Source organism: Trichomonas vaginalis, chromosome I (assembly GCF_026262505.1).
Source record: "Trichomonas vaginalis G3 chromosome I, whole genome shotgun sequence".
Lineage (NCBI taxonomy): Eukaryota > Parabasalia > Trichomonadida > Trichomonadidae > Trichomonas > Trichomonas vaginalis.
In genome coordinates, this window is record NC_067203.1 from 15,761,931 (window position 1) to 15,789,557 (window position 27,627).

Sequence of the window (27,627 nt, forward strand, 5' to 3'; positions counted from 1 at the left end):
TAGGTAAATAGAAAGATTTTTAAATTTTTATTCATTTTGATTTGAATTGAGAACAGATAATAACAAATTAGCAGCAGTACTGATGCTGTTATTAGCATTATTGCATAAATCTGAAATTTCTTCATATTTCTGGTACAAATCATTAACAATTATTTCCAGGGCTTGAGTTAATCCTTGATTAGTAGCAGATATAAGAATTTCCAAAGCTCTGGTCATAATTATTGCATCTGTTTTTGTAGATATGCCAAGAAACTCAATAAAAGTCGAAGTAAATTCTAAATTTTGAAGAAAAGTTTCATTTGGCATATAATGAGTATATTCTATAAGCTTTTCTTTGTTATGTACATTTGTTGCTTTAATATATTCTCCTGATTGATGAATCACTTGATTTTGGATATCTTTTGATAATTCTGAAAAATGAAGCAAACAAGCTTGAATGATTGATAATAAACAGTTCGGATCTATTGATTCAAGAAAAACCTTGATCTCTGATTCGGATAAAAGCAAAGGAATGTTTGGATATTTCGATAATACAAGTAAAGCATTGGAAAATATGAAACTATCTGGTGGCAATGCTTGCTTTATATTAAGGATATTTGTGAAATCTAATTGTGATACTAAATCATTTCTAATTGAGATAGTTAAAGTTAATCCTTTGATTGCTAATAAAATATCTTGATTATTAAGAAAATTCTGTATGAAAGGTATGATCTTTTGGTATGTTTCATCTTCTATATTGAAAACAAGTAAAATTAAGCTGATTAATCTTATAGATTGAACATTAAACGAATATTCAAGTAAACTACCAATAGTTTCGTTAGAAAATGTCTGTTTTTGCGTTTTGTTGTATAATTTTAATAATAATTTCATATATTTTTTAGTATATGGTATATAAGCTGCATCAGCTTGAATGAGCCGAACAATATGATCTTCTGTAAACATTTCATCATATGGAAAGTATGGTTGCGGCATTATTTCAAGTAATATCGATTGAGCCAAGGAGTTTAATTCTAAATGTTCTTTGGATATAGAAATATCGAATAATAAATTGCAACCAATGCATTCTATTTTGTCATTAAAAGGTATCTCTTTCTTGATTTCTTCCAAAAGCTCTGAATTGATGTTATTCATATTGATACATTCTTGAATTTGTTTTAAAACCATATTTTTATGTTCAGTGATGGCATTAGATTCTTCCGATACTTCTTTATCTGTAACATTATGTTCGATTTCTGGTTTTATAATCTCATTCATTTTTAAATTGAAGGGTCTTACACGTATAAATATTTAGGGTCTAATAAGAATTATGAATTTTAGTATACAAGCCCTGAGCATTCAATCTTTGAGTCGATCCCCGTTTATGCTATTTCCTAATTCCCAAATAAGAAAGCAAATATCTTTACAAAATTCCCAATTTTCAAAATGTTTTTCAACAATATTGCAATCAAACCAATTCGAATCTCACATTTCAGTTAATAAGAATATGTTTAAACAAATATTACGAACTCCGTTAGTTTTCAATAGATTTCAGACATATTATACCAAATTAGTTTATTATGATCCACTAGTATTAACATCATTTAAAGAAACAACGGTAAAGAATTGCAACTTCATCCAGTGCACAGCTACAGAGCTGGATGGAGGAGCTATTTTATCATTTGGACCGATTTTAGTGTCCGATTGCGAATTTCGAAGCTGCCAAACTCTCAAGCAAGCAGGAACTGTTATGTCGCATATGAATTCTACCATTGAAAGATGCATAGCTCTTGATTGTGTTTCATATTCAGTTTGTACTTTCTGCACGGATTCAACAGAAAACGCCCTTTCAGTTCTATCCCTGATATCAGTTACAAAAGGCGACTGCAATCGTGATGGAATTATTAATTCTGGCATTGATGTTGAAACTATTCACAATGATGTCAATGTCAGCGAATGTACGACAGATGGAACATACTGTGGATCACAAATATTCAACAAAAAGTTTACTGCTACTTATTGCAATTATGTTTCAAATTATCATTCGTATTATTCATCAGGAATCGGCATGGAACACATATACGATGCATTAATAGAGTCTTGTTTCTTCTATAATTGCACCAGAAAGCAAGAACATCCCTTTGGAGGCTATTGTCTTTATTTTGGAGATACATCAGCTGGAGCAACAGTCAAAGGATGTTCTTTCGTGCATGCAAGAACTCCATCTAAGTCATCTGTATATTCTGCTTACCGTCCTGACAAGCTTACCATTGAAAATTGTTGTTTTTCTGAAAATCAAGAGAGAGAAAATTGGGATTTCCCTTATAAAGACTGCCAATTCAATGCACATTGCAAACTAGATGCAAATGGAGACCATGATAATGATGGGCAGCTCATTCCAACGAAAACTGTTTTAATTCCACATGATCTCAAAATGAAACCTTTGAGAATAGTAGTTTTATTCATAATTCTTACATTGGTGACCATCAATGTTTCTTTATTTGTATATTCCAGGTTCATTAGACCTCCTGCCAAAAAAGTTGAGTAATCATCATCAAAATACATTATCTGATTGTTATTTAGATATAAATATGTTTGTATTATTAATTTTCTTTGCTTTTTAATTTTTTCAAAAAATTTAAAAAATCACAACCAAAAAAAGTAATTTTCAGTGTTTGGTTAATAATTTATGCTATTAATGTCTTGATTCATCAAATATACTTAACAAACGACTTGATATTATCAGTATTTCATGTGAGCAATCGAATTTCTAAACCAAAACAAGATTTGTGATAGCTTACATTAAATAATGTTTATGGGTGAAGTGTATTCTATCTTAAAAATGGTTGATTTTTATCCGAAAATGAAAAATAAAAAAAACAATTTTATGAAATTTTAGATAAAAACAATATATTTATGTTAACCTTCCTCCGCAAGTCAAAGATCCACAATTGCAAGCTTTCTGGTCAATTTTATGCATCTTATATCCGTAATGGAATCCCAAATCTTCAAATGGATAGATATCTCTTAACGCAAAGAAGCCAATTCTATGATATTGTTCTGAATTAACAGTTCCTATGATAATTGTAATAATATTTGGATCGCAATTGTGATTTATGAACTTTGAAACGTTTCCTGTGACTTTTGGATCAACGGTAAGCATTTCCTTATCATTAATTCCGTATCCATCAAGGTCGAAAAGATATGATTCTCCAGATTTGTCGTAAATCTTGCCTTGTGACTCTGCTTTGTCAGGATCTGTGATTAAGTCACCAAGGTATTCACAGATGAACGTTCCTTTCGGTATAAATTCAAGAGCTCTCACCCCCCAGCCTCCTTTTGAAATACAGCGGCAAACAAGGAGGTGAATCTTGGCCTTACGATCGACCACGCGGTTTTTGCACGTTTCCGAGTCACAGGAACACGAAGAATTACATTCTATGATAATCGGTTTGTAATTTGATCTAAATGACTCCAAATCAAGCCTACCAGCTTCTGTATACTTCATGATTGGTTGGCCATTGAAAATTGCATGACAAGTCAAGCAATCGTGTTGATGGCAATCACAACCAACGTAATGGGACGAAATCATATCAGGAAACTCTAGATTTGCTATCCATTTCATTTTACGTGGCCAATTATCATCGTCTTCGTTGATACATGGAACACTGACAATTCCATGTTGTTTATTAAATCCGTTTGATAAATCTTGAGTAAATTTGAAGCTAAGATTGAAGTCTGGTGGCATCTGCTTCTTTGTACATTCTTTAATAAAGTCACGTGATTCTTCTGGAATATCTTGGAAAGGATTGCCTTCAAGAGTCCAATTGTATGTCGCTGGTATATACTCCCGTGAATCTATTGGTTCTATTCTATCATCATCTGTGAAAACTGCTGCAATTGTCTTTCCTAATGTAGATTTACAAAGTGCACGCATGATAATGAGTTTTTTCTGATCAATTTCTAGTCCCATTTCGTCAATAATAAAATCTATTGGTATACCAGTCATTATTGCTATACCTGCAGCTAAATTTGCATGATATTCTGGATGGCAGATCTCAAAGCAACTAAATACTTCTTGAAGTGGTGCTGTAATTGGTATTTCTTGACTTTCGCCTGCTTTGATTCTTAATCTAGTAAAATATGGTGAACATAATTTTAATTGAAGGAAACTTTGTATTTCAGGAGGTAATGGTTTAATACATTTAGTGAATGCTGTTAGTGTCTTGCATTTCTCGAAGCATTCTGGCACAGAAGGAAAAACTAAAGGAAAATCAGGAATCATTAAGGGTTCACTACCTTAGTTTACAACTATTCAATTTTTAGCACTTAAAGATGCTTTTTCTCCATGATAGAGTTAATATTTTTCAGAATAAACGTATATCTAGTATATACATATCATTCTCTATCTTTCTGCCGTTTCAGAATTTAAAAAGGAGAAAATTGACCAAAACCTGAAAAAATGAATTTTTTTCATTTTTTCACCGAGGACCAGCGGATTAAGATTTTTCAAAATTGACCGATCCAAAGTCCACTTTTCTAAGATGTATTATGTTTAAATATGATATAGAGCATATATCTTCATTATTGAAAAAAATGTGCATCGAGTTTTGAGTACCCTCTACGGGGTTCACTGCATATGAAATTGAATACCCATGTATAATTTTTTCAATATTTATGGTATAATAATAGCATATGATATATAGCATAATTTTAATAATATTGGTCGCTGGCTACGCATAATATATCAAGATTATACAATTATTACCTAATATATCTAAAATCTAATTTCATTAATAGTGCTATAGAACAAGAAAACATTTTATTGTCAAACCTTCATTTTAGAATAATTAGTATATTTGTGTATTCAAAAGTCCAAGAATTTTCAACAAAAAGTAATACGGAAACATGAAGAAGGGAAATATAGTATAAGTTCATGGCAAACGAATTATAATCATTAATTGTTTAGGTAAATAATTGCGGATTTATAAAAATAATGAGAATTAATGAAAATTAAATGCGTACTAGTCGCCAATTGGCTACGTTGAGTAAATCGAGCTTACATCAATTTTTTTTTGAAATTTTATAATTACTTCGAGGTGAAATTGCAAGGTTTTCATGAAAAAATGACTTTTACTTGTCTGAGTCTGAGGTTTCAAAATACCAAACTAGCTACCCAGTATTTCAAGTAGTTGGCGCTGTATGGATGGATGAATCCATTTTTAACGTACTTTTTTTGTAAACTAAGGTAGTGATCCCTTAAATAAAAAGTGATCGATTTTTCTGAGTATTTCTACATTTTGAATTACCCACATTATGTATTTGCATGAATTTCCCATTTCTGAAGAATTTTTTGAGAGAGAGACAAAAATTTTATCAATGTCTGAAGAAAATCAACCAACAACTACCGAGAATCCACCAGCAGAAGAAGATGTTGTAACGGAAGAACAACCAAAGAAGGAATTCTCTACACTTCCATTGCATGAAAAAACGCTAGAAGTGCTTAAAAGACTTCCTTTCAATACGATGTACGCCATTCAAGAACAAGCTATACCAATTCTTTTATCGGGTGGCGATATATTAGCTGCTGCAAAAACAGGAAGTGGCAAGACATTGGCATTTCTCATTCCAGCAATCGATTTATTATTCCGTAAAAACGCTACTAAGAAGGATGGAACAATTGTTTTGATAGTCGCTCCAACAAGAGAACTTGCAGATCAGATTTTCGATGTCGCTACTCTTCTCCTCAAAGATACCGAAGTTTCATTTGGAGCTGCATACGGTGGCAAAGAAAAGAAAAACGAAACAACACTTCTCAAATCAGGCATTAACCTCTTAGTTGCAACACCAGGCCGTCTATGTGATCATATTCTCACTACAAAAGATTGGTCATTAGAAAATCTCAAAATGCTCATCATTGACGAGGCAGATAGGATCCTTGAAGATGGCTACAAAGATCAATTACACGCAATCGTCGAAGGAATCCCTTCAGAACGTCAAACAGCCTTATTCAGCGCAACTCAAACAAAAGACGTCAGCAAAATTGCAGAAGTCTCTTTCAAACATACACCAGTATACGTCGGAGTCGATGATAACGCTGACGAAGTTACAGCTGCTAATTTAACCCAAGATTGTATGATAATTACTCCATCAAAGCGTTTAATGCTTCTTATTACTATCCTCAAGCGTAATGATAAGAAGAAGGTCATAGTTTTCTTCAATACAAGGGCAGGAGTCAAATTCCATCATCAATACCTCAAAAAGATGAATATAAACACAATTGCACTTCACGGAGACCAAACACAGCAAAAACGACTTACAAGCCTTGAAGAATTCCGCAATAAAAAATCCGGAATTATGTTATGCACAGATGTCGCCGCCAGAGGTCTAGATATCGAAGGAGTGCATTGGGTTATACAATACGATCCACCACAGAGTATCAAAGAGTACATCCATCGTGTAGGAAGATGCGCAAGAGCTGGAAAATCCGGAAAAGCTTTAATTATTCTTCTTCCTAACGAAAAGAAGTTTGTAGACAGACTACAAGAGAACAAAGTACCAATAAAGGTCTGTAAATTCCCAGAAAACAAGATTCTCGACTTGAGAAAGACATTGGCCGCTTTAATGGAGGACAAAAATCTTCAGAAGAGGGCTAAAGAAGCTCTAAAGGCATTCTTAATGTTTTATGACTCACATACAATGAAAGATTGCTTCGATGTCGAAAAATTAGATATCGAAGGCGTTTCTCAGTCATACGGTTTCGCTGAAATACCATACATGGATATAAGAGTTACCACAGGAAAAACAAGTGATGCTCCTTGGATCCAAAAAGAAAAGGCAAGAAGAGGAAAATGAAATTTATAATTTTTCCTTCTTCCTTTCAAAAATTGTGAAGATTTGTATAGAATCACGGAAATATTTTTGAACAAAATGTTTTTATTGTTATTTTATTATTTAGAGATAGAGAATAAATAAAACTATTAACAAACAATACATTATTTTGATATGTAGTTTTAAAACAAGTTAAAACTTTTACATTATAAAATCTTTGGTAATATCTTTTCATTAACGTAAAAAATTGTTTTATTTCATGTAAGCATCAATTATAATGTACTTCTATTTTTTCCAAAATTTTTTATTTTTCATATTTCATTATAAAATTCATATTTTTATTCTTGATAAAAATTATTTTGAATTTTTTTTGGAAAATTTAATTCGTTCTAGAGCTCGATGAATGTGATCATAACTACCTATTATATAATTTAAACATTATTCATACCTCAAAAACATTATAAACTATAAATTCATCGATAATTTTAACATTATTAACATGAAAAGCATTAATTATCAACAAATAAGAAGTAACGAAAAGGTAGGAGTAAGCATATATCGATTTGCAAGATTGAAAACTAAAAGATAAAACATGAAAATTCATATTTTCTTTTCTAAATCCCACAAAAGTGGGGTATTAATACAGCTAGTGGTAACTAACCAGATTTATGGCTGTTATAAAGAATAAAATAATAAAATTAAAAATAATTTTTTAAGCAATTGTACACTGTGATTGAGTTTGTGGTTGTTGAGCTGTTTCTGTAGGAACTGTGTACTTTGTGTATGTTGGACCTCTTCCAGGATTCTTGTAATCTCCAATTATGATCTTTTGTCCGGCAGCGAGTTTTCTGCATTCTTTAGCAAAGCTTCCATCGGCTGTTTCTTTCGGTGTGTGGCCTTCCAAGTCTGTTGCGTTTGAATCTACGCCGTTATGGACCAAAGAAGGAATAACTAAGTAAGAAGAGTTCATTGTAGCATGATGGAGAGCATTTCTTCCTTTGGCGTCTTTTGCATTCTTCTGTAATTGCGAAATTGTAAGGATTTCATCAACAACTGTTTGATTATTAAAGGATGATGCGATCATCAAAGGAGTAACTCCTTTTTCATCAGTTGCATTGATATCAGAACCAATGTTAACTAATGCCTGAACAATTCCTGCATGAGGATATTGTCCTGCGTAGTGTAGAGGAGTATATCCGATTTTATCTTTAATATTTGCGAGTGGAGAGAGCAATGGGATGACATCAAGAGCTCCACCAATGACTGCTCTATGTAAAATTGTTTGGCCATTCTCGTTTACGTCGTTTAATGATTGAGGTGATTTTTCAACGAAATATTGAATGATTTTTACAGCATTGAACTTAGCAGCGAAGTCTAATGGAGTCCTTCCGAAGATATCTGCTGTCAACTGCGCTCCTTTTTCAAGTAAATAAACAGCAGCTTCTGTAGCATTATGTTGGCAAGCAACATGGAGTGCAGTCATGCCATAGTTGTCTGAAAGAGTTAAGTCGGCGCCTTTTTCTTCGATGAGATATCTCAAAACATCGACATGATTGTTTTCGGCGGCATAATGGATTGGAAGACGTCCGCGCCAATCAATAACAACAAGTTCTGCTTTCTCGAAGTGTGGATCTTTCATGAAATCAAGTCTTCCATACTCAGCAGCGAAGTGAGCAGAAGATTTTCCCCAAGCATCAACAGCATTAGGACTTCCACCCGCCTCAATAACAGCATTGAAGCATTTAGGAGCATTGAAGTAGATGGAAGCGTTTGTTATTGGACATTTATACTGAATTGGATCAGGAAGTTGGAAAGTTACGGATTCAAAAACGAATTTCATGTTATCTGGCTCTTCCAAGAATTCCTTGATCAAGTCAGCTTGGTCTTCTTCGAGTGCTTCCTTGATGAATTGATTAAAATTAGGATCTGACATTTTAAAAATTTTGATTATGCGGTTCCGTGTCACTTTTATATTCCGATACCATATGATTGAAGGATTTTCAATTTTGGATTTAAAGAGTGTTAATGATATTAATGAGATACACCTTTTGGTCGTTAGCTGACGGTGAAATAGCATTAGTTAAGAAAAATACAAACAAAATTTTTATGGAAATTCAATAATATGATTTTGAGGATTAGCTTTGGCACGTTTCTTTGGCTTCTTCTTAGATTCTTTCATCTTTTCCTCAGCCTCTGATAATTCTGAAAGATATAACGTACTAACACGGAATGGGAATCTTGAAGGATTTTCTCCTTTATTTTTATGGATGATTCGAGCTATTTCTGGTACTTGTATATTTGATAAGTCTACAGTATTCACTGGTAAGGCAGAAATTGTACGAGACGTTTTTACTGTGCGAGATGTTTGAGCGCGCTCCATAGAAGTTTTAGAACGACTTGTATTTATACTACGGCTTGTTGCAATACTCGATAAAGGTCCTCGCTCAGAAGGTTTGATCCGAATTGGGGATATTGATTCATTGAATGGAGGTGTATTATAAGTCGTGGATGATACTGTACTCTGAACGATTTCACGGACAGTTTGCGGTGATAATGTTGCTAATGCATCTTGATACAAATCAAGCTTGGTTTTCTTGGGATGTTCAATTGCTGTTTTTGGTCTTTTCGGAGGTACGTATTTCTTTTTGTAATCAATGGGAAATGGTTGATTGATTGGCGTTTTTTCTCCATCATAAAATTGCTGCCAATTGCCAGTCCGGCGTGTTTGAATGCGTGCTGATGCCCATCCCCCACATTTGTATGCTCTTAGATCATAGTTTTTCTCTTCCTCGACGCCCCATTCGAATTTGTACATCGAGAAGTGAAAACTGCACGTTAATTTTATTTCATGTCACTTTTATTATCCATGATTTTGAAATTTTTCATTGATATACTAAAAAATGCATAGCTATGACTGTTGTATAATGTTTTATAGTGACTTGGGTTGGTTATTTTAAAAATCTAAAAATTGGATTGTTAATTTTCTTAGGGATGGCCATAACATATCAACTATCAGCGGAATATAAACAATGCAATTTGTCATTGAATGACTAACTCTTAATAATCTACTCAATTTGAAAAAGTTGATAAAAAAGAACTTGGTAATGGTCAATAATATAATAAACAATTTATTGATGAAAATAAAACAAAGGTGGTTTGATGTAAAGGGCCGAAATGAAACAAATAATTTATGATTCAAAAAATTGTTTGGCATCGCGATCAATTTCAATTCCTCTGATCTTATCATGAAGTTGAGCATTCTCAGCTTGTATTTCTGCCAGTCTAGATTTGTTCTTAGCCTTGATATCATTGAACAATTCAATTTGACTGGATTGAGTTTCAATTGGATCGATTTTTGAGAGCGAGGCAGTTGAACTCCTATGTGTCTTTCTTTTGATTGTATTCAATTGGGTCTGAACCTTATTCCTTCTGTCAAGAAGTGTACGCTTTTTATTTTCTAATTCTACAAGCTCGCTTTTCAGTGTTTCAACATCTACAAACTTTTGAGTTGATAAGTCAGCCAATCTCGAATATAAGTTATCTCTTTCGATTGCAATATCTCTGCTTGAAATGCATCGAGTAGTAACGCTTGGTGTTTGGGTACGAACAAATGATTCTATCTTTGAATGTCTTTCTTCTTGATTATCATCAAATGATGTTCCTAGTGAAGATAATGTATTTCTTCTGATTGTATCTTGTGTAATATCATCGTGTAACATTTTTTCTTTAATAATATCATGAGTTTTAAGAACTTCGGGATCCGTTACTGGCCACATCTTTGGAGAGTTAAATTCTGGAGGATCTTTGAGTATAATATCTTGTAGTCTTTTATGCAAGTTTGTATTTCTTCTAATAATGTCTTCCGCATTTTCACAAAAATCGCTGAAATTTAAATTATTTTGTTCAACATAGTCAGAAAAGATATGAAAACCAGATGATATGTCATGAAATACTCGGTTCATTTCATCACGTTTTCTCTCTGACATCATTTCTTTTTCTTCGAGCATAAAATGTAATTGATCGATATTCATTTGTTCTCTTGGGCCTATATCAAACTTTTTCAATATTGGATGCTCTAAGCAATCAGATGGGAACATCTTTTTAAGCTCTTCAACTCGTATTTTTGAGCCATTTTTTTTCTCGTAAGCTGAAAGTTCTTGTAGTAATTGAACCCTAAAAACCCTTTCAAATCGACAGCTCTGTTCTTGTAGTTTAAGCAAATATTGTTTAACAGCAATCCTTGTTTTAGGATTTGATGCCATAGTTATTTATTTACAAAAAAACGAATTTTACAAATTGATGTTTCTCAGGGAAAAGATATCAAACATGCAATTTATTTTGTAACATCATAGTATTATATGATATATCTGAATATTTAGAGAGATTTTTACAGCTCAAATCCATATAGTATTACTGAAATCAATATTTAATTAAACTTTCAGAGATTTTTTGTGGTCTTATGCAGGACATCCCTGCTCTCAAACTTTCCCGAGTTATATCCAAAATCCCTTTCACTATTGAGTTATTATAAAAAAATTATATTGATTTATTCGATTAATTTCATTCAATTTGCAGATTTTTTGCGAAGAATGAAATAAACAACAAGCAAAGCTATGATAACAGCTGCACATACAGCAATTATAACACTCATACTTATTTCAATTGGTGTTGTCTTATTAATAAGCCTGTACTTTGCATATTCCGGAACTGTTTCATTACAAATTCTGTAATTTGAGTAATACCCCTTATATTTATCGAATATATAGTTATCTGATACAGATTCCCTGCTATTTCTAATATTGTAATCTTGGTAATAAAATCCTTGGATGCAAACTTGGTGATATATACTGGAACCAAAACTGTATTTATTTGTATCAACACTTTCTGGAACTTTGACAACAAGAATTCCATATTCTTCTTTGTAGAATTGATTTTCTTTAAGTTCATGTGAATAGAAATTATCTGTAATAATTCTTGTTTCATTAGGAAGAACTAATACATCTTGAAGCTTTGAGAAATAACAAATAATTTCTCCTTTAATCTTGTTCATTAAGAATTTATCAACAATGCTAAAGATAGGATGATTATCATTTTCTAGTTTTAGATCTAAATCTGGAATATCCAAGAAAGTATCCACCTTTATTGATCTGACATTTTGATATATTGTAAATTCTTTCAGATTTGTTTTTGCAAATAATTTCGAAGGTAGATCAACAACATTCCTAGAGAATGTTATTTCCTTTAAGTTTGAACACTCTTCAAAAACAGAACTACCTACAGACAGGACATTATCCGGGATTGTTATTGACTTTAAGGAAGTGCAGTTATAGAATGTTTCAGAATTGATTGATCTAAGGTTTGTACTTAATTCAACATTTTTCAAATTGATGCATGAACTAAATGCGTAAGATCCTATTGAGATAACATTTGATAAATCAATCTCTTTCAGTTCCAAACAATGATCAAATACACTTTCCCCAATGACCTTTACAGATTTAGGTAAACTTATTGTCTTTAAGGATTCGCAATATTGAAATGCATCTGAGCCTATTGTTGTATAAAAATCCGTTTGAAATGTGACGGTTTTTAGATTGTCACAAGATAAAAACAATTGAGATGCTAAAACTCTAGACAATGTCACTTCTTTGTTTCCTTTATCAGGACTAATATTGAGAACAACTTCCTTTAGCTTTTTCATATAAGCAAATGCTTGAGATCCTAATTGAACATGTCCGTTTATTGTGATTTTTTCAATTTTATTATTGTATGCAAAAGCATTATTACTAATTATTGAAACTCCGCTTGGAACTGTGAACTCTTTATCAGTTTTTGTATTTAAGTAACAAATGATTGCTGTCTTATTTTTATTATATAAAATTTTGTCTTGAAAAGTGTAGATATTGTCAACATCTGTTGGTAAAACAATTTCTTCCAAATATTGGGCGCGAGTAATTGAAATTGAGTTATTACTTAAAACTGTTAATTTTTTCACTGTAGAAAATTGAAAGTCAGCACTAAATTGGGTGCGAACAATTACTTCTTCCAAGTTTTCCATGTTTGAAAGAGATATGTCATTATATATTAGAACATTTACTAAATTGAAGACTTTAATTTTTGAGTACATAAATACATCATCACCAAGTACGGTAGCGCATTGAAAATCAGCATCCTCTAGTGAAAAGCAATAACTGAATGATTGATAACCTATGTTTAATGGGTCTTCCGAAATAAATTTCACTTTCTTTAAGTTCTTGCAATGACTAAAACAGTAATTTTCAATTGTTGAAACATTTATAAATGTTATTTCTGTGAGTCCTTCACAGTATTCGAAAGCTGTGCTTTTTAAAGTCTTCGTTGTGATTGTGCTTACTGATATTTTTGGACAGTGATAAAAGGCATATGAACCGATTTGTTGCAAACTTTCGGGGAATTCTGTCACAACTAAATTCGAGCAGAAAGCAAATGCTTTATCTCCTATAGTTGTAACAATGGAAAGATTGATCGTTTTTAGATTGTAACACCTGTAAAATGCATTATTGTAGATTTCAGTAACCCCTGAAAAAGTGATCGATTCAAGTTTATATAAACAATAGCAAATAGCTTGAGGAAGGACAGAGAACCTATTTCCAAGATCAATTGTTTCCAACTCATCAATTCCTGAAAAAAGTGAATTTGATATGGAAAATCCTGTTGGGATTTCATCAAAAGGTTCAAGTTTAATCCTAGTTATCGCACTATGTAAGAAAGCATTCGAGAAAGTTAATTTTACAGACTTCGGAATTGTAATTGTCTTTAATCCAGTATATTCAAAGGCATTATTACCTATAGAAGTTAATGTAGATGGGAGTGTGATTTCAGCCAAATTTGTGCAATGAGAAAATGCATTTTCACTAATTTGAGTTAAGACTTTGAAGCTTACCTCACTTAGATTTACACAATATTGAAAAGCATTTGAAGAAATTGTTGTCAGCAAATCGGCTTTTATAGATATTATTGAAGAATGTGCAAAAGCATTTTCACCAATTGATGTGCATGCAGGTAGCTCTATGCTTGTAATAGAAGTACAATATGAAAATGCATTATTTGAGATTTGTGTTACTGCGGATAAATCAATTTTTTTATAGATGAGTAACTAAAAAAGGATGAAGGAATTGAAGTAATGGGTGCTTTTGATACAAATTCTTCAATTGCTGATTCATAAAATAATGGATTATATAATCCTATTGGGTTTGTTGTTTGTATTTCGAACTTTTTTATGATTTTATAAGCTGGTTGAGTAGTTAAACTAAAAACCAATCCATCTACAATAATTGTATTTACGTTGTTTGAGCGTACCAGAAAATAATTATTTTCATCGTTCATTTCATCAGCTTGTGAAGAAATTGTCATAATTCCATCCTTTATTTGAGGTGTTTGGGATAAAATAACTCGCTTGATAAGTAAAGGAATGGTAAATTGTTGAGAAAAATGCATGAAGAATTTTATTGAAATAATAAAAAAATATAAAGTCGAAATTTTCAATTAAAGAATAATATTGCTATTATCTATGATATAGAAGCAAATTATTAAAAACGTTTGAATATGCTTTGAGAAAAAGTGAATTTTCAATGAAAATAAAACTTCACATATTTCAATAATTTTATTCATATTCTAAAAATGAAATATTTTTGTTAAATTCTAAACCGTTGCAATTTACATAATTCAATTTCATTACATAAATCAACTAGTGCATGACGAGTGTGGAAATGATTAATTTTAATTTTGTTATCAAAAACCTCTTCATTGGAAGATCAAGAATATGGGCCAAAATTCATTTCCATATAAGTATTAGATACAAATAAACTAAATATGCCTTTCAACGCATTTGTTTCTTGAATGAAGCATAAAATGAATCAATTCTCGTAAACATGCTGATATTGAATCTTAAATGATTGCCATGAATATTGAATAATGAGTTTATGTCTAAATCATTGTTATTTATGAAATGTAGTGCTCAATTACAATTCGAAATTCAAAAAATGGGAAATATTTCAATTTCAAGTTGGATTATAATTTTAATATCTAATGTTATTCCTGTTTCTAAAGAAATTATGAACTTGGAACACGATAAAAAATAGAAAAAAGTGTCATCGTAGCGGTTAGGTTTGGCCTTTTTGAAAGATGTACATGCCAACAGCTATCCGCAGGAGAATTCTCCGCTACCTCTTTGAGAATGGTGTTCTCTGCGTCTCCGACATTCAGTCCGGCACACACGAAGAGCTTGACTGCCTTAACATTTATCCATACCAAATTGGTCGTGCCTTCGTTACAAAGGGATTCTGCATAAAGACATACGCTTGGTCCCATGCCTACTACACACTCACAGACAAGGGTATCGAATACCTTCGTAACTACTTCGGCCTTCCAGCCAATGCTGCTCCAGCTACACTTCGCGAAGCCGAGGCTAAGGTTCTCGAGACACGCCGTGATCGCCCACAAGGCCGTGGCCCACGCCGTTTTGGCAATGGCCCTCGTGGTGATCGCCCACAACGTGGTGGTTTCCGCGGTCCACGCCGTGAAGCTCAAGAAGCTCCACAACAAGAGTAAGTAATATAATTCTAGATTGACTAAATTTTATATCCGTTTTATGGATCGCAACTCAATAGAATGAGTTGCAAAATTTGAACAATTGCTCTCACTTTTTCTAGTTATTCTTTAATGATCTTTCAACTTCAACTGAAATATTTTAATTTGCAAATCAAATTGGAGATTTATCAGTTGCTTTGATATACAGGAAAGTCAGTTATTCAAAATTTTTACAATTTTATGATTGTTTTATTACCTAATATGAAAAACTGGCCAATTCTTATTCAAAATTAGTGAATAACCTCGTTGAACTTATAATAAGCCGAAGACATTTGCTAGCTATTGTCTTATCGTGCTTTGTAATATCTAAAACTTAAATTTTGATGACAATTTCCTTATTCATTCTAATGCCTTTCATTTAAGCGAACAATCCATATTCATTCACAAAGTTTATACGATGTTCAACGTTATGACTACTTGGAATATTTGTATAATGATTGCTTACAACCCAAAATGAAAAATATTTTCGAATTTTCTAAAAATAAGGTTAGATTTTAAGAAGTTTACATATCGTTTTCTAGCAACTGAATATTTAATGGGCAGCATGTGTTGGATCCATGATGTTAAAGAATTCGTCAATATTAATTTTTCCATCTTTATCCTTGTCAAACTTAGAAATCATAATTTCAAGTTCCTCTTCTGGAAGATCATCTCCTAATTCTTTGGATACTTTCTTAAGATCTTCGATATCGATAAGACCATCATGATCTGTATCAAAGAGAGCAAAGGCACGAAGGATTTCTGTTCTTGGATCACGGGTTTTAATATATTCTGCGCAAACTTGTTTGAAAACATCCTTTGTAAGGAATCCATTTCCATTTGGATCTCTTCTGCTCATAATTTTTTCTACTTCTGCCTTAGTGACATCGAAACCTAATGCGCGTAATGCGTCACGAAGTTCTTTAGAATCCATTGTTCCTGATTTATCAATATCAAAAACATCGAATGCTTCTTCGATTTCTTTATCTTCGTCTTTTGTTAATTGTGGGCGGTGCTTGCTTGAGCGTGACATTATTTTTTTTAGTGAGAAAAAAAATTGCATAACGGCCAACTGTTTTTCTTCATGTAAATAAATTTTCTAACCCTGATCTTTCAGATAACAAAAGCCCATTCTTCAAAAATAACATTTCTCTATTAATAAGTTCATTGAAATCTATTATATTATTTATTCTATATCGAAATAAGGATGAAATAAAGATTTTATAGTTTGATTAAACAACAATCGATTTATGCGAGCATAATTTAGTTACTAGCTATCACTATTTTAATCTGTTTTTTTCAGATTTGATTGGAGAGTATAAGCAAATTGTCCAAAATTCTTTTTGATCCTACACACATCCTATTTATGACACCATTAAACGCTTTTTCAAGAATTGGCAAGAATGAATTTCATCTCATTAAAATCTTGACTAAACTTAGAGATAAGAAGAAACTAGGTATATCATTTTGTCCCTTTATAATTTGTCAATACATTACGCTTGATTCATATTAATTCAATACAATTTTGAATGAGATTATTGAATTTGATTGACATCTGCATAAAAGTCTGCATTAAAATTCAGTTATACATTTAAAAAACTTCCACAAGATTAGTCATTTTTTTATAATGTCTGAATTAAATGATTTGGTTGCTGCTCGCATACAAAAATGGAGAGAAAAAAATGATGATAAGCCAATAATTGTATTCGATTTAAAGCAAACAGTAGTGCCGAATGTAGATAAAAGCGAATTTAATATTCAATTTCAGCCATCAAACAAAGTTCACTCTCTCAAAAGATATAAGAAACAATCTCACTTTCAGAAAGTTATTCTCGAAATTACAAAGCAAAATGACTTTTCTCGCGTGATTGGAAATAAAATAGAAGTCGAAGTTTTTTACCAAGCACCATCTGGAAGTGAATATGAAGCTCTTTGTTCAAATACACTAAAGAAATATGGTGATCTTATTAGAATATCAAAGGATGTTCAAATACCAAAGTAATAATTCGACTATTTATATAAAATATTATAGAATCTTTGAATAGTAAGCAAATAAACTATGTAATCTATCCATAAAATGTTAAAATGTTTGATCACAAAATATTTATTAAACCTGATTTTTAAATTGATTGAGTACATGATAAATTTTCAATGACTACTGAAATGTGATTGTATGAAACTTAACTTAATTTTATTGGTAAAGTGATGACATATAATTAAAAATATAAAATTAAAATAAAAAATGTAACCGACCATAGCTCAGTTGGAAGAGCATGGGACTGTAGAATTGTGGTTATCCCGGGGTCACTGGTTCGAATCCGGTTGGTCGGATTACTTTTTCTTTTTTCACCCTTGTGTGTCTCCATCTTGAAATTGAGTTTATTCATGAAATATATTCTGTCTATGAAATTCAATCTATGAATTTTCTCTCGATAAAAAAATCAAATTAAATTTTAATAAGAAAAATAAAACAATACATTTATTATCAACAAATACGATACACATGATTTGAATCTAGCACAAGATGAGTTAAACTCGAAGTATCCGCACTATTTGGATTCCAAAATGTTCCAAAAACTTTTCCATTAAAGGTATGATCAACAATTCCTTTGTATCTGACTCTGTTATAGATAGCCGCTACACTATCACCCTTATACAAAGACTGTCCAGCGCTATCCCTAACATTTTCATGGTCTTTAAGTCTAGACCACGGTTGATTAGCTTCCAGACGTCTGATAGTGCCAAAAATATCTATACAAATGCAATATCCGCTTGTAACGTCAATAACTACCATGGCGTCCTGATTAAATTCAATTAAATCTCCAGGAACAGGAAAAACATAAACTTTCCGCTGAGCAAATGTGATTGATTCATCAGTCCACATCATGTCATCTGTTTTACTCTCTTTGGTTGTTTCATATCTCGTAATCAACAAATCTTTTCCGTTTCTATCCAAAACAACGAACTTTTCCATTGAAGAAGGATCTGTTACAATATCTCCTGCATGGAAATATTCATCATTTTGCGTTGATTCTTGAGAAGGATGCAATAATTTCTTAATATGAAAATTATGCTTATTTTCTTGCATTCTTGACATGATTTCTCGCATTATTATATCATCATTAACAACTTTATTACCAATGAACTGATCATTCTTCTTTCTTTCCTCAATTTCAATTTTATCAACTTGAATTTTTTCATTTTCTCTAATTTTTCTTTCTTCTTCCTCTTTTCTGAGCTTTTCTTGTAATAATCTTTGCCTCTCTTCTTCCATCTTCCTTTCATTTTCCTCAGCGATTCTTCTTTTCTCTTCTTCAATTTTTTGGTTTCTTTGTCTTATTTGTTCGGTGATTCTTGCCTGTTCCTGCATCTTTTCTATTAGTTTCTTCTGCTTCGCCTGCTTCTTCCTCTCCTTCTCTTCTATCTCGTGAGGCGACAGTTGCTTCTTTCCGCCAAGTTGTGCAATCAATTGCGCATCTGACCTAATTTGCTTTCCGCGGACAGGACGGATACCAAACTGTATCTGTATCGAAGGAGCAGTTTGTACAATTGGCGGTTTCGGCTTATGGGAAGTTGAGATGTTCGCATCTGGGTCTCCGATGGACGTTGAGCGATCAATACGTGGAATATTAAGGACTACATTATGAAGCAATTCTCCTGGATCTTCTTCGACTGTTTCTGTTCTTTGATTTATGCCATCACATGGAATTTCTTCAATTGTCCAGTCATTTTGCTTCTGGCATGGGCTGATCTGCTGTTTCTGATCTTCTGTGTTAACACTTTCTGCGTTTTCGGCTTCTGGAATTACTTTTTCAATAATTTGAATTTCTGGTTGATTGATAACCTGATTTTCGGTATTTTCTGGGATACTTATGTCATTACTTTGCTCTTGTTCTATATTTTGAGGAATATTTTCTTCAATAATATTTTCAATTTTTTCAATTAAAGAAATTTCAGGTTGGTTGCTTTCATTTGTATTATTATCATTACAATTGTTTAATGCAGGTGTTTCTGTGGTATTTTCTTGATGAATTTCGGATATCTCATTATTTTTGATTTCTTCTTGGATTTGAATACTTTGATCAATGCTGATCTCATTAGTAACAGTTTCTGATGGCGTTTGTATAGAAATATTTTCTGGATTTTGATTATTTTCATTATTTGAAATTTCTTGTTGAAGTTCCTCATTAACAATATTATTGTCATTAATACCATTGTCTACAGAAGTAGTTGTGGCATCATTTTCTTGATTTTGAGAAATATTTTTGTTTTCACTTTCTTCTTGATTGTTTTCATTAACAATGGTCTCATTAGTATTAGTTTCTGTTGGAGTTTCCATAGAAATGCTTTCTGAATTCTGAGATATTTGATCATTTTTAATTTCCTCTTCATTTGAAACAATTTCTTCAGTTAATGGTTGTTTTTGGATGATTTCGGTTGATTCTGCCTCATTTACATTGACTTCTGCAGTTTCAGTTGTTATTTGTTCAATTTCTTGGAATTGATTCTGTTCTATTTGTTCATTAATTGTTTCTTCAGTTTTGACAACCTCTTCTGAACATTTGTCTTCTTTTTCTGTCAAATAAATTTCAATATTTTCTGTATTTTCTTGAATTGTTTGATTTATATCATTACTATTCTCTGTTTCTTGATTGTCTTCATTATTTACTATATTTCCTGTTGTTTCTGGAGGAATTTCTAAAGAATTATTTTCAATTTGAGTTTCAGTTGGAATTAACTGCTCTTCTTGATTTTGGTTAGCTTCTTGTACGACAGTTTCCATCTTTTCTTCATCATTTTCTTTCTTTTCTTCAGATATTGATTCAATATTTTCTGGAATTTGGCCATTTTCTTCTTCTATTGGAATTTCTTCAATACCATTGTCTAAACTACTATTATTTTCAGCTAAAACTTCTTCAGTTGCGACTTCATTTGGAATTTCATTTGGATTAGAATTAATTTCATCGTTTTCGGTTGAAACATTCAATTCTTCATGGTCATTATTCGATTCTTCAACATTTTGTTCAGAAATTTCACTATTTTCTGTATTTTGTTCTTGAATTGTTTCTGGTATTGAAATTTCTGGTTCGGATGGTGGATTATTATTAATTGAGGGCATTTGTGGTCGTGTATAAGTGTTTTGTGAATTTATTGTTGCATTACTGAATTTTTCTAGTTCTTCATCTGAAATATTGGAACTCCATGTAATTAAGTTCTCCAAATCAACTTTCATTATCAAAAATTCACCATAAAATTTCATATCTTTGTAAATATAGCCATCAACGACTTTTTGTTTATCAAATGATAAGTGTACCTTACATTTGTATGATTCTATATTTTGAAATCGCGTAAAATCAAAAGGCGCTGGTCCAATAGTTGAATTATTTATGTTATCAATAAATCTCGGCCATAATTTTACAATAGCACGCTTTTCTATCAAGTCTACATCTAGTATTTCGACGACATCTTCCTCGTAAGGCGGAAGAAATAATCTTGCATATTTACGATTTTCGTTTTCAACTAAATTGAGTTGAGTATTTCGTATTACATCTGATATGAATGTAATAGGGTCAACTATTTCGAATGTTTTTCTTGGATATTTCTTATTAAGTAATTCTATTTCGATTCCTTCTAGATAAATGCGATCAACTATATCAGGAAATGCTATTATTGCACCACCACTTTCTTTTAATGTGGAAAATAGCTCCTCTGTCATTTTAACCAGAGTAGAAGTTTGGAATTTCTTTCCGCATTGAATCGAATACAAATATTTTGGCGGATTTTTGATTAATTCATTCTGTATATCTACAATATCGAGTTTTGGATCTAATGTATATATGGATGATAATTTTGATTTTGAATTTGAAGAAGGAGGTAAGGTATTTTTGCGAGATAATAAACCTACCCAGTTTTCTATATCTTTCTGCTGTAGAGGTGTTAAATCAAAACGTTTCGTTAATTGTAAAACATGGTTTTTCATTCATATGTTGTCACTTTTTAAAATCAAACGGCACTTTTTCAAATTCTTCAAAAAAGTGACAATAATAATCAAATCACATAATCTCTTCTAATATGATTCAATATGAAATTGCCAAATCAATTGAAAATGTTATAAACACGATGCAAAATCCATCTAGCGAGTTAATCAGCTTTGAAGACACTTCAAAAAATATTTCTGCAAAAATATCACTTAAATCATCAGCAATGATGAGTTTGGAACTTAATATGAAACAAAAAGATAAAGAAATTTCGATTACAACGGATGATTTTCCAATACATATTTATCATAATTCAATTGCAAGGCTTATTCCAATATTTCATCAGTTAACCTACTTAGAAAAGCACCCAGAATTCTGCAACCCAGATCTTTTAATGGGATTTGCTGCTACAGTCGCGAATATCATTTTGATGCTTGGAGAAAACTCATTAATCAAGAGCGAGAACTTTATTTCAGATTTAATACCACAAAATTTACGAAATTATCTCATCATTGCTTGCTCACCAATTGGCGATTTCTTTTTACTTACAATTCACACAGTAAAACTTGTAGGAGATGCACAAAGTGTAGATGGTGTTACACACTGGAGACAATATGCACCTGATACCAAGTTCAGCCACCTTAAAAAAGAATACTCTGTCATAGATAGTTGTTTGATGAAAAGTAAATTCAAGCCACAGGTAAATATCATTGCCCAACTCAGGTCAATCCAAATGCAGCTTACTTCAGCCGCTACAATGATTTCAATAGATGACGAAGAAGAAGAATCGTAATCATTTTTTTTTATTATTATTTGTTAGAAATAGTTTTGGATAATTTGCATTGTTATATTAATAAAAATGTCAAATGTCAACATAAATATCACTATATTATTGATTTTAAATCTTAGATATATTTAATTTTTTGTCTGGAGTTCTAGAGCTAGTAAAAAACGGGAGTTCCTCATATACATGGGAGAGATGTTGTTATTTACAAAATACATCAGCATTTTGTATCAATTTGAAATTTATCATCTTTCATGCACTTTTTGAATGCAATTCAAAAGTGCAAGAATGATGTCATTCTATAGCATTATGGATATTTTTGTGATATACACCTGAAAAAATTTCAAGGCATTCTCAAAAATATCAGTAATGAAATAGAATTTTATCATTTTAATTGGGCTTAAGGAAAGGTGATTCTCGCTTAAAATCACTATCCATGGATCAGGTGTAGAGTATTTAATGAAATAATCAGCAATAAATTGAATCTAATAGACGACAATCAGCACAGACTTTTTATTAAATAACATATCTTCAGGAATATTAAAACCTAGAATCTAAAAGTATCATTAATCTGTCTCTAAGTAGGATGATTAAATATTTTGAGTATTAAGCTTCCACCAACAATACCAATAGTTCCTCTTCGTAACTATACTTTACAGAATTCTTATATCATATATTTTTTTTTGACCAAATCGCCCACAATGTTGTATTTCATCGGATCATATTTTAAGGTTAATTTAAACAATGTGGTTGAATACTTTATTATTTGAGTAATTTTTTCTTATTTTTACTTACATATAGTGATAAAAGAGGTGTTACTTACTCAGATGATAAGGCTGTTCTTAAATCTGCTTCAAAGGAACTCAGTGGAGAATATACAATTCTCCCTGAGTGTACTACGATCCAAGGAGGAGAAAGAATTGAATTAAGTCCATTCTACTTATGCAGAAATACGATTACATCTATTATATTTGGCAAAGGGAGTCTTTTGACATCACTTTGTTATGGATGTTTCCAAGAATCAGCATTAGTTACAGTGGATATGGGCGAGTGTACAAAATTATTAAAATTAAACAATAGAGCATTTTTTAATTGTACGAAATTAAATTCGATAATAATGCCACCTTGTATCACAGCCCTTGGAAAAGGTTGTTTCTATAATACTAGATCATTACAAAGGATAGATTTTCCTGATTCTCTTGAAACTATACCTGGCTACGATGGTACTGATTACAATGAATTCGACTTTTCAGGGATTACCGAGATTTCAATTGGCGAAAACTCTAATTTGACTTATATTGGAACAGATGCATTTGCATATTCTAAATTGAAATATTTTACAATCCCAGTAGTAGGGTATGATGGGTTATGTGACTTTTTTTGTAAACGTAAGAATTCATACAATATTGAACGATTTTGTATCATTATTTTTAACATTAATTTTAAACATAATTTATTTTTTTATTCTGACATAAATGACCCAACAAGTAAAACCAGATAAAATAGATTATCGAATTTTAGAGGATGGTGTTCCTGTTTATATTCAAAGATTTAAAGGGAAGCAATATTATAGAATTCTTAATCCTGAATACATAAAACATTTATTTAAAAAGGAAGACTGTGAATTATTAAACGTTAATGAATATGAACCCAATAAATCAAAATTGAAATATAAATATATTGGAAGTGATGAAAGATGTAAAGATAAAAATAAAGTTTATACAGTTTCATATAATGAATGGAAAACCAATAAGATAAGAAAACATTTAGGAGATTATGGGAAATGTTCTGAATTCTTCAAATCTAGTATATACGAGAGAGTAAAAGAAATTAGAAATAATTATTTTCATGAGTAAAAGATTCACTACCATAATGAAATAAACACATTTTAAAAAATTAACATTAATTTTAAAATAATTTATTTTATCTTTTATAAAAGAAGCTATATATAGATGATGTCAGATATTCCGCGATTAATTAAACATTGTTTAAATCCTGAATGAAATCAATGGAGTCATAATCAAAGACCTCATAAACGAGTAAAAAGAAATTGAAACTAATGATTATTTGAATTTATGAAATCAATTATTTGATTCATTCTTTCTTCAATCTCTTCTATTCTTTTTGTTAAATCATCTATTTTCATTAATGAGGTGATTCTTGATTGAGGAATAGATTTCAAACTAACCACTCCTTTTATTTTTGAAATTTTGAATCCATCAACTTTAAACATTTTATTCAATTTACACGTTGTCAATTCTTCAAATAATTTTTTATTATTAGCATAATAGTCATTAAATTCTTCAACAGATGAAAAAATTTTTGTTTCAGTAATTGGTTTAACAACGTTTATTTTTTGTTGAACATTTACACTTTCATTTATTTCTTCCTCCTCTGTTTCATTTATTTTTAAAATCGGTTTCATTTATCATTAAATAAAAATTAGAATATAAGTGATGAAATATATTTTTTAATTAATATTAAATCAGAAATGGCGGCAGGATTCTTTAAAAAATTATGGGATGGAATTAAGAAAGCTGCAGGTTGGGTTTATAAAAAGGTTATTAAACCTGTTGCAAACTTTTTGGCACCAGTAGCGAAAACGGCAGGAACTATCATAGGTGGAGTATTAGGTACTAAAGCGGGTAATCCGGCGATGGGAGCACAAGCAGGTAACGCAATTGGTGGAATAGCTGAAGGAATACTTAATAAAATAGGAGGTAGATAGTGGAAAAATAAATAAATATTATTTTTATCTTAGTATCGGTTGTAGTCTTTGATAAACTTTTTCTCCTTTATTTAAAATTTCTCTTATTGGGGCAGCTTTTGGTGTTATTGATTCAGCAACGTCACTAATTGCTTCTTTATTCTTAAATATCCAATTTGCTCCCTTCTTCAATGTTTCCCAAACTTTACTCGCTCCTCTTTTTACTTTATCCCACAGTTTCTTAAATATACCTGCAGCCATAGTTGATTATTTCATTAAAATTAAAAATTCATTTTCATCTTTTAATTTTGATTTTTTATTTATTAATAAATGACGACTAACTATTTGGTGCCAAACACTAAACCGATTAATGGAAATGTATTTCATTCATTCGAAAAGATAAATGAAATATTCGCAAAGAATGATGGTAGAAGATATTATAGAGAACTTGAAAGTTCATGCTATGACTCTGATACTCCATATTTTGATGATAAACAAACTCATTTAAGAATTACAAATCCGGCTCATGATGTGAACCAATTAGGTGACACATATATTAAACGTAAAGTTAAAGCAACTCTAGTTTCAAATAAAGCTTTCACATGTGATGCCGCTTTTAAATGCATGCGTTTATTCGTTGGTTACAAATCATCAAATCAAAGCTTTAAACAATTAGAAGTAGAAACTGAAAGAGGTGATGCTGGTTATCTTCAAATGGATTGCGCCCGTGAATCTTTCGCATTTGCAACATATAAACCAAAATCAGAAAGGAAAGTTAAAAAGTTTGTTCATTCGTTATATAATAATGTTCAAAAATATGATAACTCAGTATGTGGTAAATATATTGACCCTTCAGAAGTTTTCAAGAAAGCAAATGAAGAAGTTGATGTCACTTTTGATATGATTATTCCGGTAAATGATTTGTTAGCATTTCAGCGTTCGATGATTATCCTAAATCATTTGGTGAAATCATTCTTAAATATTATGTTTTCAGGGATATTTAGTATTTTGTCAGGTTGACCCGTTAAGAGTTGCTGATTTACAAAATTACGTTTATGAAAAGATAACTGATGAAAATTATGAAAAGATTATGAATCATGTTTATAAATATGATCGCAAATTCCAACAAATCGGACTTTCTACCAAATTAATTACAAGCTTAGCCGCTACATCTGCTGACGCAACAGTTGAAGACGTTATTATTTCATGCACAAAGATGGAAGTTTTAGAGGATAAATGTATTACACCAGGATACGGTTTAATTGAAGAATCAGTTAAAGCAATACCACGTTTATTCAGTAAGGAAGATCCATTCATGATTCCAGCTCAACATATTGACGTTCGTTCACTAAATGGAGGTTGCATCACTCCTGAAGGTATCAGCTCAGATTTCTCATACGCTCTTCATAATGTTACAGATGTTGTGTTAACATTTCCGAAGAATGCAATGCAAAGAACGGTTTTAGAAAATCCAATGCTTCGAGGTCTTCAGGTCACTATAGATTCCAGAAACTTCCCCGATCAAGCGATGACCACAGTGGGTGACATATTCTTTACACGTATGCTTCAAGCTTCCGATTTAGATGGAGTGAATGAATGCACGGAAGAATACGAGGACTCATTAACTAGACCACTGAATGCAGATGATGGCACGCCATCAGCTAGAACATGGAAAGACCAAACTTCATTCTTATGCACTATTCCAGTTCAACGTAATGGAGCGGGTATATTCTTTGATGGATTAGAAACTTTCAACTCACAAGTTACAGTACAAGTGAAAGCTTATCCAATCATTCAGGGTGAAAATGACACTTACTGTTCAAAGGTGACAAATCCTCCTCAGGTTTGGTTTACTAGGACTACATATTGGACATGGACACCGGATGAAGGTTTGAAATATCATCCAACAGGTACACCACCGCAGTATAGAAGTTCATATGATGAAATATTGATGAATAGAAATGTTTAAAATTATAAATTTATTTTTGATTAAATGGATTTAAATTCTGAAGAATTAGCGGGAGTATATAATACATACGTAGATGATATGATTAATGAAGCATTGAGTGATAATAGAAATGCTCTATCTAAAGAAAAATTAATGAAAATTCCATATTCTGAATGTTACTTAAATTCAATCACTGCAGCAATTGGTAAACAAAATAAAGGTAAAACATTAACGATATTAAAACAAATTATCATTATTGCTAACACTTCCCCCATTCACATGTGTTAATTTATATCAACCGTTCAGGTTCACCTTCAGATGATACATTTGAATCTTTAAAGCATTTAATCAAAATTCCAATTATTTATTTATCACAAGAAGAAGCAGAAGATTATTTAAAAAACTTTTTAATGTATAAAGAATTATATAATACAATCAAGAAGCAAGGATTAGAGGATAAAATTATTGATAAACAACGGGATGAATTATTTGAAACACTTTCTATTTCAAATTTTGATAGAGAATTTTTGCATTCACTCATTTTTCTAGATGATGCAGTGAAATCAAAACTAATAACAAATGAGAAATCATATTTTAATCAGTTATTAACTCAATGTCGACACATTCAGTGTTCATTCTTCATGGCTGTTCAATACTTCAAAGCATTAAGCACAAACATTAAATCAAATCTATCAACCCTTTTCATTTTCAGTGGGTTTAGTCGTCAACAGTTGAACGTTATGCTTTATCAAGTGAATTTACCAATGAGCATTAATGAACTTTACACACAATATCAGCA

The 27,627-nt window shown here is 31.4% G+C and overlaps 15 protein-coding genes, 1 non-coding gene and 1 pseudogene across 17 annotated transcripts, besides 1 other annotated feature; 8 read left to right on the forward strand and 9 right to left on the reverse strand.

Annotated features, from left to right (window-relative positions):
* Window positions 1-12: 12 nt before the first annotated feature.
* TVAGG3_0993010 (uncharacterized protein) lies at window positions 13-1,260 on the reverse strand (the record flags this gene model as incomplete). The annotated part of the gene is made up of 1 exon (XM_001276920.1): window positions 28-1,254. One exon carries the CDS (start codon window positions 1,252-1,254, stop codon window positions 28-30), a length of 1,227 nt encoding a protein of 408 aa, XP_001276921.1.
* A 20-nt stretch (window positions 1,261-1,280) lies between these two features.
* Window positions 1,281-2,526, forward strand: TVAGG3_0993020 (pectin lyase-like family; the record flags this gene model as incomplete). The annotated part of the gene is made up of 1 exon (XM_001276921.1): window positions 1,484-2,524. The coding sequence occupies one exon, from the start codon at window positions 1,484-1,486 to the stop codon at window positions 2,522-2,524; it is 1,041 nt and encodes a 346-aa protein (XP_001276922.1).
* A 278-nt stretch (window positions 2,527-2,804) lies between these two features.
* TVAGG3_0993030 (histone-lysine N-methyltransferase family) lies at window positions 2,805-4,261 on the reverse strand (the record flags this gene model as incomplete). The annotated part of the gene is made up of 1 exon (XM_001276922.1): window positions 2,891-4,261. The coding sequence occupies one exon, from the start codon at window positions 4,259-4,261 to the stop codon at window positions 2,891-2,893; it is 1,371 nt and encodes a 456-aa protein (XP_001276923.1).
* A 1,066-nt stretch (window positions 4,262-5,327) lies between these two features.
* TVAGG3_0993040 (RNA helicase family) lies at window positions 5,328-7,043 on the forward strand (the record flags this gene model as incomplete). The annotated part of the gene is made up of 1 exon (XM_001276923.1): window positions 5,356-6,831. The coding sequence occupies one exon, from the start codon at window positions 5,356-5,358 to the stop codon at window positions 6,829-6,831; it is 1,476 nt and encodes a 491-aa protein (XP_001276924.1).
* Window positions 7,044-7,519: 476 nt separating this feature from the next.
* On the reverse strand, window positions 7,520-8,740 carry TVAGG3_0993050 (spectrin binding; the record flags this gene model as incomplete). Its single annotated transcript, XM_001276924.1, has 1 exon — window positions 7,520-8,740. One exon carries the CDS (start codon window positions 8,738-8,740, stop codon window positions 7,520-7,522), a length of 1,221 nt encoding a protein of 406 aa, XP_001276925.1.
* Window positions 8,741-8,911: 171 nt separating this feature from the next.
* On the reverse strand, window positions 8,912-9,622 carry TVAGG3_0993060 (uncharacterized protein; the record flags this gene model as incomplete). The annotated part of the gene is made up of 1 exon (XM_001276925.1): window positions 8,912-9,622. The coding sequence occupies one exon, from the start codon at window positions 9,620-9,622 to the stop codon at window positions 8,912-8,914; it is 711 nt and encodes a 236-aa protein (XP_001276926.1).
* A 373-nt stretch (window positions 9,623-9,995) lies between these two features.
* TVAGG3_0993070 (uncharacterized protein) lies at window positions 9,996-11,069 on the reverse strand (the record flags this gene model as incomplete). The annotated part of the gene is made up of 1 exon (XM_001276926.1): window positions 9,996-11,069. One exon carries the CDS (start codon window positions 11,067-11,069, stop codon window positions 9,996-9,998), a length of 1,074 nt encoding a protein of 357 aa, XP_001276927.1.
* A 302-nt stretch (window positions 11,070-11,371) lies between these two features.
* Window positions 11,372-12,862, reverse strand: TVAGG3_0993080 (BspA type Leucine rich repeat region (6 copies) family; the record flags this gene model as incomplete). Its single annotated transcript, XM_001276927.1, has 1 exon — window positions 11,372-12,862. The coding sequence occupies one exon, from the start codon at window positions 12,860-12,862 to the stop codon at window positions 11,372-11,374; it is 1,491 nt and encodes a 496-aa protein (XP_001276928.1).
* A 2,100-nt stretch (window positions 12,863-14,962) lies between these two features.
* On the forward strand, window positions 14,963-15,474 carry TVAGG3_0993090 (Chain K Plectin/S10 Domain Containing Protein; the record flags this gene model as incomplete). The annotated part of the gene is made up of 1 exon (XM_001276928.2): window positions 14,968-15,393. One exon carries the CDS (start codon window positions 14,968-14,970, stop codon window positions 15,391-15,393), a length of 426 nt encoding a protein of 141 aa, XP_001276929.1.
* Window positions 15,475-15,911: 437 nt separating this feature from the next.
* On the reverse strand, window positions 15,912-16,444 carry TVAGG3_0993100 (calcium ion binding; the record flags this gene model as incomplete). Its single annotated transcript, XM_001276929.2, has 1 exon — window positions 15,965-16,444. The coding sequence occupies one exon, from the start codon at window positions 16,442-16,444 to the stop codon at window positions 15,965-15,967; it is 480 nt and encodes a 159-aa protein (XP_001276930.1).
* A 583-nt stretch (window positions 16,445-17,027) lies between these two features.
* TVAGG3_0993110 (uncharacterized protein) lies at window positions 17,028-17,526 on the forward strand (the record flags this gene model as incomplete). Its single annotated transcript, XM_001276930.1, has 1 exon — window positions 17,039-17,413. The coding sequence occupies one exon, from the start codon at window positions 17,039-17,041 to the stop codon at window positions 17,411-17,413; it is 375 nt and encodes a 124-aa protein (XP_001276931.1).
* A 133-nt stretch (window positions 17,527-17,659) lies between these two features.
* On the forward strand, window positions 17,660-17,742 carry TVAGG3_0993120. Its single transcript has one exon. It is a non-coding gene; the product is annotated as a tRNA-Tyr (tRNA).
* A 120-nt stretch (window positions 17,743-17,862) lies between these two features.
* Window positions 17,863-21,391, reverse strand: TVAGG3_0993130 (uncharacterized protein; the record flags this gene model as incomplete). Its single annotated transcript, XM_051254177.1, has 1 exon — window positions 17,897-21,391. One exon carries the CDS (start codon window positions 21,389-21,391, stop codon window positions 17,897-17,899), a length of 3,495 nt encoding a protein of 1,164 aa, XP_051079751.1.
* An 80-nt stretch (window positions 21,392-21,471) lies between these two features.
* On the forward strand, window positions 21,472-22,351 carry TVAGG3_0993140 (uncharacterized protein; the record flags this gene model as incomplete). The annotated part of the gene is made up of 1 exon (XM_001276931.1): window positions 21,484-22,182. The coding sequence occupies one exon, from the start codon at window positions 21,484-21,486 to the stop codon at window positions 22,180-22,182; it is 699 nt and encodes a 232-aa protein (XP_001276932.1).
* A 2,313-nt stretch (window positions 22,352-24,664) lies between these two features.
* On the forward strand, window positions 24,665-24,901 carry TVAGG3_0993150 (N-acetylmuramoyl-l-alanine amidase family; the record flags this gene model as incomplete). Its single annotated transcript, XM_051254178.1, has 1 exon — window positions 24,665-24,901. One exon carries the CDS (start codon window positions 24,665-24,667, stop codon window positions 24,899-24,901), a length of 237 nt encoding a protein of 78 aa, XP_051079752.1.
* Window positions 24,902-24,925: 24 nt separating this feature from the next.
* Window positions 24,926-25,141, reverse strand: TVAGG3_0993160 (uncharacterized protein; the record flags this gene model as incomplete). Its single annotated transcript, XM_001276933.1, has 1 exon — window positions 24,926-25,141. The coding sequence occupies one exon, from the start codon at window positions 25,139-25,141 to the stop codon at window positions 24,926-24,928; it is 216 nt and encodes a 71-aa protein (XP_001276934.1).
* Window positions 25,142-25,210: 69 nt separating this feature from the next.
* TVAGG3_0993170 lies at window positions 25,211-26,849 on the forward strand (annotated as a pseudogene). The gene has a single exon. A coding segment is annotated over exon 1 (1,639 nt).
* Window positions 26,850-26,987: 138 nt separating this feature from the next.
* Window positions 26,988-27,627: part of a mobile genetic element that runs on past the window's edge.